We start from the raw sequence: 8,586 nt of genomic DNA, 5'->3' as shown, positions 1-8,586 counted from the left end.
GGAGACAAATTTTTAACTAAATAGATGAATTTTAAACTAGGAAAAAACTAATTTTCAACAGAAAATAGAATAATTACATTTTTAATAAATCAAATGAATTTCGAATGAAAATGTGAAAATTTAACCAAAATGCTTGAATTTTTAATCAAAAATATGAATTTTCAAGCAACCTGATTAATTTTCAAACAAAAAGATTATTTTTCTACTGAAAAATATAATTTTTAAACAAAATTATAGTTCAATTAATAGTTCAATTTTCAATCAAAGGACACAAATTTTTAACTAAATAGATGCATTTTAAACTAGAAAAAAAAATTAATTTTCAACAGAAAATGGAATAGTTACATTTTAATAAATCAAATGAATTTTGAACGAAAATGTGAATATTTAACCAAAATGCTTGAATTTTTAATAAAAAATGTGAATTTTTTAGCAATCAGATTTATTTAAAAAAAAAGATTATTTTTCTACTGAAAAATATAATTTTTAAACAAAATACATGCATTTTAACGAAATAGTTCAATTTTGAATCAAAGGAGAGAAATTTTTAACTAAATAGATGAATTTTAAACTAGAAAAAAAAATTAATTTTCAACAGGAAATGGAATAATTACATTTTTAGTAAATCAAATGAATTTCGAACGAAAATATGAATATTTAACCAAAACGCTTGAATTTTTAACCAAAACACATGAATTTTAACGAAATAGTTGAATTTTTAGACAAAATACATGAATTTTAATGAAATAGTTAAATTTTTAAACAAAAATACATGAATTTTAACAAAATAGTTGAATTAATTTTCAACAGAAAATGGAATAATTACATTTTTGGTAAATCAAATGAATTTCTAACGAAAATGTGAATATTTAACCAAAATGCTTAAATTTTTAACCAAAAATATGAATTTTCAAGCAATCAGATTAATTTTCAAAAACAAAGAGATTCATTTTCTAATGAAAAATAGAATTTTTCAACAAAATACATGAATTTGAACGCATTAGTTGAATTTTTAATCAAAGGAGACAAATTATCAACTAAATAGATGAATTTTAAACTAGAAAAAAAATTAATTTTTAACAGAAAATGGAATAATTACATTTTAATAAATCAAATGAATTTTTAACGAAAATGTGAATATTTAACCAAAATGCTTGAATTTTTAATAAAAAAATATTAATATTTTAGCAATCAGATTTATTAAAAAAAAGAAGGTTATTTTTCTACTGAAAAATATAATTTTTAAACAAAATACATGAATTTTAACGAAATAGTTCAATTTTCAATCAAAGGAGACAAATTTTTAACTAAATAGATGAATTTTAAACTAGAAAAAAAATTAATTTTCAACAGAAAATGGAATAATTACACTTTTTTTAAATCAAATGAATTTCGAACGAAAATGTGAATATTTAACCAAAAATATGAATTTTCAAGCAATCAGATTAATTTTCAAAAACAAAGAGATTCATTTTCTAATGAAAAATAGAATTTTTAAACAAAATACATTAATTTTAACGAAATAGTTGAATTTTTTATCAAAGGAGACAAATTTTGAACTAAATAGTGGAATTTTAAACTAGAAAAAAATTAATTTTGAACTAAAATGTGAATATTTAACCTAAATGCTTGAATTTTTAATCAAAAATATGAATTTCTAAGCAATCAGATTAATTTTCTACTAAAAAACATATTTTTTAAACAAAATACATGAATTTTAACGAAATAGTTCAATTTTCAATCAAAGGAGAACAATTTTTAATCAAATAGTTCAATTTTAAGCTAGAAAAAAAATTAATTTTCAACAGAACAAGGAATAGCTACATTTTTTAGTAAATCAAATACATTTTTAACTAAAAATGATAAATATTTAATTAAAATACTTGAACTTTTAACCTAAAAGATGATTTTTTAAATAATAAGAATAATTTTCAAACAAAGCGACAAATTTTCAAACAAAATGAGTAATTTTCCAAACAAAAATACATTTTTTAAACAAAATATATGCATTTTAACGAAATAGTTGAATTTTTAATCAAAGGAGATACATTTTTAACCAAAAAGTTGAATTTTGAACAAGAGAAAAAAATAATTTTCAACAGATAATTGACTAGTTATATTTTTAGTAAATCAAATGAATTTTTAACTAAACCAATTAATCTTCAACTCCAATAGTTGAACTTAAAAAAAAATTATTTTTACTAAAAAAGATAAATTGTTGACCGAAACTAACATAATTAAGTTTTAACTAAAAAAAAAAATCAATGTTCAATCAAGAAGGCAGATTTTCAACTAAAAAAATATATTTTTTCAACGAAAAATTGAATAATTATATTTACAGTCAAAAATGAATGTTCAAACATAAAAATGAATTTTGATCTGAAATTATGGAATTTTGTACTGGAATACTATTTTCACTTTAAGATAAAGATTATTTTCAACCAAAAAAAAAAAAAACAAATTCTCTATGAAATAGTTAAATTTCTAGTAAAAAAAATTCCTTTTCAGCCAAAGAAAAAACAAGTTTTCAATCAAATTGCTCACATTTCAACAAAAGAAATGAATTTTTAATTAAAACGATTTCTAATCTAAAAGATTAATTCCCAACTGAAATGATGAATATTTAACAGGAATACTTGAATTATCAAACAACAAAAAAAGAATTTTTATACACTGATATAAACATTCAAAGAAAAAAATCATTTTCTACAGAAAAATGTAAATTTTATATAAAAAAGTAGTTTTTTTTCATAAACAAGATACGTAAATTTTCAATAAAATGAATGAATTTTCAGTTAAAATGATGAATCTTCAACTGTCATAGTTGAATTTTATACCTGCCAAAAGGATTCATTTTCCAACAACAAGATTAATTTTCTGCACACAAAAAAACACGAATTTTCCACAAATTACATGAAATTTAAAAAAAATAGTTTAATTTTTAACCAAATAGTTTAATTTTCATAAAAAAAAAATTTCGCCCAAAAATAAAATATTTTAATTTTCCATTAAAAAACTAATTCTTAATATAACAAATTTTATTTTTAGAAAAATAGTTAAATTTTCTATTAGAATAGTTAAATTTTTAATGGAAAAATTAATTTTCAGCAAAATAGTTACACTTTCAAATAGAGATGAATTTTCAATTCAAATGATGAATCTTCAAAGAACAAAATTAATTTTTAACAAAAGAGTTTAGCTTTAAAACAAGGATTTTTTAAACTCCTTTCTTCTAAACCCCAGCTTTAGTTCTTAAAAAAAAATTCCCTGTTCGAAAAGAAATGATATTTCTTTACCGAAACTCTCGGTCCTAAAATAAAAATGATAATTATTTTCAATCAAATATCCTGCGTCTTTTAGATTAAGTAAAAGTCACTTTTCTAAATCGATCAAAAATCAATAAAATAATAAAAACTTGAATTTTGCTACAATCAGAAATAAATTCCCGGTTTTTAATTTACATCCCCCCCCCCCCAGGAGATAAAGTATGCAAAAAAAAAAAACAACAAATTAATACCTGAGATAATGAAGATCGCTGATTTCTTTCATACAAAGCCAGCAAAATTCAGCTGTACACACAGCACATGTCATATGATTGCAACTGCCATCGTCCATTTTAACAATGAGAACTTGACATCTTGGACAAGGTTTAATATCATCCCCTGTAAAAAAATATATATTACATTTTTTATGAAAAATGTTAAAATTCACAACAAAAAAACAACCATGTTTTTTGCAATTTAATTTTTTCTGATCGTCGCTTCTTACCAATTTCCGAAAAAATATTGCATTTTCATAAATTACGACTTATTTCTTCCGGGAAAGCATCCTCTACAATTCTACTGTTTTTAATTTTAAAACTAATTAAATAATCTTAATATATAATTATTTTTTATAAACATTTTTTTTCCTAGAAAAAAAATTTGTTCTAAAGATTGCATTACATGAAATTCCTTTCATTTAAATTTTGGGTTTCAAACATTTTTTGCACATAATATTTTTTCAACAAATTTTTTATTAATAAAGTTTTTTTTAATTTGCCTAATTTCTTGCTTGAAATTTCAATAATTTGTTTGAGATTTTTTTAACTTTCTTCACTGAAAGGCTTTCTTCGTTAAAAATCCTTTCTTGGTTAAAAACCAAACACCTTTATTGAAAATTTGTCGTTTTGGTCTGTATATTAAACATATAATCCAGTTCATATTATTTTTCTATTTTGATTTTGTTAAGGATTTAAGTTTTTTACTGAAAATTCGTTCATATGGTTAAATTAAATTTTTTTTTGATAAAAAATAAAATATTTTTGGGTTGAAAATTAAGCTGTTTGGCAAAACTTCAAATGCCTTGATAAAAATTCCATTTTCGTGGAATACCATTTGATTGAAAAATTAACTATTTTGTTGGAAATTTTAATTTTTATTAACAATTACTATTTTAAATGGAAATTTAATTTTTTGGTTGAAAATTCGTGTTTTTCGAGGAAAAAAATGTTGATTAAAAATTCATCTTTTTCGTTATAAATGCAATATTTTTATTTGTAAATTCAACAAATAAAAGGGTTTTTAATTAAGTTTATTGGAATTGAGTTAATGTAAGTTATCGGTAAGTTATTTAGTTTTAGTTGAAATGTTTGCAATTATATTTTTGGTCAAAAATGCACGTTTTGGGTGGAAAATTTAATTATTTTATTAAAAAATTAAACGGTTTTGTAGAAGTTTGGCCTCTTTAGTTGAAAATTGAACTATTTTGTTAAGAACTAAATTTTTTTTGCTTAAAATTAATTTTTTGAATGATGATTTTGTTACCATTTTTCTTTTCTTACGTGACAAAAATTTCGTTAAAGATCATCCTTTTTGTTTGAAAATACAACAATTTTGTTGAAAATTTATTTTTTTAAACGAATTGAACTATTTGATTAAAAATGAATTTTTTGCTAAAAATTCATATTTTGTGGTTGAAAATTCAAAGATTTTATAGAAAATTCGTTCTTTTGGCTTCAAAATTTAGGAAAATTAATTAATTAAAAATGTTAAGTTAATATAAGTTATAGTTTATTCTTTTTATTTGTAAAGTATACTATTATATTTTTGTTTAAATAGTCATCTTTTTTGTTGAAAAATTTAATTATTTTGTTAAAAATTCAACTGCTTTATTCTGCATATAATTAAAAACTAAATTATTTGATTGAAAATTAACTTATTTGGTTTGTTTTTAATTATTTTTTTATAAAAATTTCGTTAAGGTAGTCTTCGTGCGAAAAGTCAGATATCTGCAAAAAATAGTTTTTCTATGATTTTAAAATTCAAAATATTATAACTGATGTAATTTCAAATAAAAGACATTATTTTTATAAGGAAGATTTAAATTCACAAAAAAAAACCATTAATTTTAACCATGTTTTTTGCAATTTAATTTGTTCTGACTGTCGCTTCTTACCAATTTTCAAAAAATGATTCAATAAATTAGGACATTTTTTTCATCCGCGAAAACAAAATGAACAACTTAAAAAACTAAAATTTTTTCAGGTACAAATTTATTATAAATAATGTTTATTTTAGTTTTCAGGGATAAAATTAATTAATTAATCAATTAATTGAAACCACTTCAAATTTTTTAATTTCAATTTGAAATATTGCTTTTTCAACAAAATAGATGAATCTCTAACCAAATAGTTGAGTTTATGAATAAAAAAAATTAATAGTCTGCGAAAAAATAAGATTTTTCAACAAAATTACCAAGAATATGAATTTCTAAAGAAAATTTTCAACAAAACAGTTGAAATCTCAAACAAAACAGATTAATTTTAAACTAAACAGTTGCATTTTTAACCAAAAGGTTCGGAATTTTCAACCAAATTAGATGAATTTTAAAGAAAAAGACGATTTTTCATCAAACGAGTGGAACTTAGATCCAAGAAATATTACTCAGTTAAGCAAGAAAAATCATTTTCCATACTAGGACATAAATCTTAATATATTGTTTCAAATTTTTTTGGTAAAAAATTCAACTTATGTTAATTAAAAATTGAACTATTTTGTTAAAAACTCATTTTTTTATGAAGATTCATCTCTTTGGTTAAAAATTTTAGTTTTTGGTCGAAAATTCCTTTTATTTTTCGTTAAAAATTAATTTTTTCGACTGAAAATTTTATTAGTCTACTTTTCTTTGCATGAAAAATCAACAATTTCCTAGAAAATTCATATATTTGGTTGAAAATTACTTTTGAAAATTATCTTTTTTCGTTCAAAATTTAACGATTTGATTGAAAATTCACGTCTTTTGTTGACACTTCGTTCTTTGAAAGGAAATTCATCATCTTGGTCACAAATTCACCTTTTTGGTTCAAGATTCATCTTTTTTATTAAAAATATATCGATTTCCTTGAATAAATTAAACTAATTATTTAAAAAATTTAATTTTCTCTTGGACCATCATTTGGTTTAATTAAAAACTCACTTTTTATTATTGGTAAAAAATTATTGTTTTTTTTTCGTTGAAATAATAATAAAGATTTTTAAACTAAAAATTTGATGATTCTATTTTTTATTGAACATTCATATTGTTTAATAGAAAATTCAACTATTTCGTTGAAAATTCATTTCTTTTCAGAATAATATAATATATATTTTTAAAGTCATATTTTTTCGTTGGAAATGTAACTGTTTTGTTGAAAATTCGCTTTTTTGGATTGAAAATTCTTCTTTTTTGTAGAAAATTTAAATATTTTCTTGAAAATTCTTTTTTTTTTACTGAAGATATAACCATTCTATTTTTGGTTGAAAATTCATCCACTTTAGTTGGAAATTAAAGTAGTTTATTAGAAATTTATAGTTTGCTGCAAAGCAATATTCTGGTTTAAAATTTATCTTTGTATTTTTTTATCATATTTTTTAAAATTTATTTATCATATTTTTTGTATGAAAATTTAACTGTTTTCTTGAAAATTCATGTTTTTGATAGAAAATTTAACTATTTTCTTCCAAATTAATTTTTTTTCTAACTGAAGATTCAACCATTCCAATTTTGTTTGAAAATTCATCCAGTTTAGTTGAAAATTTAACTATTTGGTTCAAAATTAATATAGTTTGTGAAAAATTCTTCTTCTTGGTTTAAACTGTATCTTTGCAAGTTCAAAAATCCAGCTATTTTATACAAAAATCAACTAGTTTGTTTAAACTTTAATTACTTTGTTGAAAATTTTACTTTTTTTTTATCATACTTTTTGGTTGAAAATGTAATTGCTTTGTTGAAAATTCGTCTTTTAGGATTGAAAATTCATCTTTTTGATAGAAAATTTAACTGTTTTCTTGAAAATTCTTTTTTTTTAACTGAAAATTTAACCCTTCCAATTGTGACTGAAAATTCATACACTTCAGTTGGAAATTGAACTATTTAATTCAAAATTTATATAGTATGTTGTAAAACCATCTTCTTGGTTTAAAATTTATCTTTGTATTTTTTTATCATATTAAAAAAAAAATTATTTATCATATTTTTTGGTTGAAAATTCATCTTTTTGATAGAAAATTTACTAATTTCTTAAAAATTCTATTTTTCTTTTTGAGTGAATATTTAGCCATTCCAATTTTGGCTGAAAATTCATCCTTTTTAGTTGAAAATTTAAATATTTAGTTTAAAATTTATATAGTTTGTTGAAAATTGTTCTTGGTTATAAAATGTATCTTTGTAAGTTCAAAAATTCAGCTATTTTGTAAAAAATTAAACTAGTTTCTTGAAAGTTTAATTACTTTGTTACAAATATTCCTATTTTTTAAAGGTGGGTATATGTTTTGGTTGAAAATTTATCTGTTTTGTTGAAAATTCGCCTTTTTTTAACTGAAAATTCATCTTTTTGATAGAAAATTTAACTATTTTCTTGAAAACTCTATTTTTATTTTTAACTGAAGATTTATCAATTCCAATTTTGACTGAAAATTCATCCTTTTAAGTTGAAAATTTAAATATTTAGTTTACCTAATTTTTACATTCATAGTTTTTGGTTGAAAATTTGTCTTTTTGGATTGAAAATTCATCTTTTTGATCAAATTTTTTAACTATTTTCTTGAAAATTCATTTGTTTGTTAGCTGAAGTTTCAACCATTCCAATTTTGGCTGAAAATTCATCCTTTTCAGTTGACAATTTAACTGTTTAGTTTTTCTATTTTTTAAATTCATATTTTATGGTTGAAAATTTAACTGTTTTGTTGAAAATTCGCCTTTTTGAAACTGAAAATTCATCTTTTTGATAGAAAATTTAACTATTTTCTTTGACATTCATAGTTTTTGGTTGAAAATTTAACTGCTTTGTTAAAAATTCGTATTTTTAGATTGAAAATTCCTCTTTTTGATCAAATTTTTAAACTATTTTCTTGAAAATTCATTTCTTTGTTCGCTGAAGTTTCAACCATTCCAATTCTGGCTGAAAATCCATCCTTTTCAGTTGAAAATTTAACTATTTAGTTTTTCAATTTTTTAAATTCATACTTTTTGGTTGAAAATTTAACTGTTTTGTTGAAAACTCTATTTTCTTTTTTAACTGAAGATTTAACTATTCCAATTTTGACTGAAAATTCATCCTTTTCAATT

At 21.0% G+C, this 8,586-nt stretch overlaps 1 protein-coding gene across 5 annotated transcripts in view; it reads right to left on the bottom strand.

Moving 5' to 3' along the window:
* Positions 1–8,586, bottom strand: part of LOC117171662 (E3 ubiquitin-protein ligase RNF19A-like) — a 63,221-nt gene that overhangs the window by 36,683 nt on the left and 17,952 nt on the right. For all 5 annotated transcript variants that reach the window (XM_033359169.1, XM_033359171.1, XM_033359174.1 and 2 more), the window contains exon 6: positions 3,518–3,662. In XM_033359169.1, the coding sequence (XP_033215060.1) occupies positions 3,518–3,662 (145 nt within the window). The remainder of the gene's footprint in view (positions 1–3,517; positions 3,663–8,586) is intronic.

This window comes from Belonocnema kinseyi, chromosome 4 (genome assembly GCF_010883055.1).
Source record: "Belonocnema kinseyi isolate 2016_QV_RU_SX_M_011 chromosome 4, B_treatae_v1, whole genome shotgun sequence".
In the NCBI taxonomy this organism is placed as follows: Eukaryota; Metazoa; Arthropoda; class Insecta; order Hymenoptera; family Cynipidae; genus Belonocnema; species Belonocnema kinseyi.
Note: the sequence above shows the minus strand (reverse complement) of the source record. Positions and strands in the feature narration are given on the sequence as shown.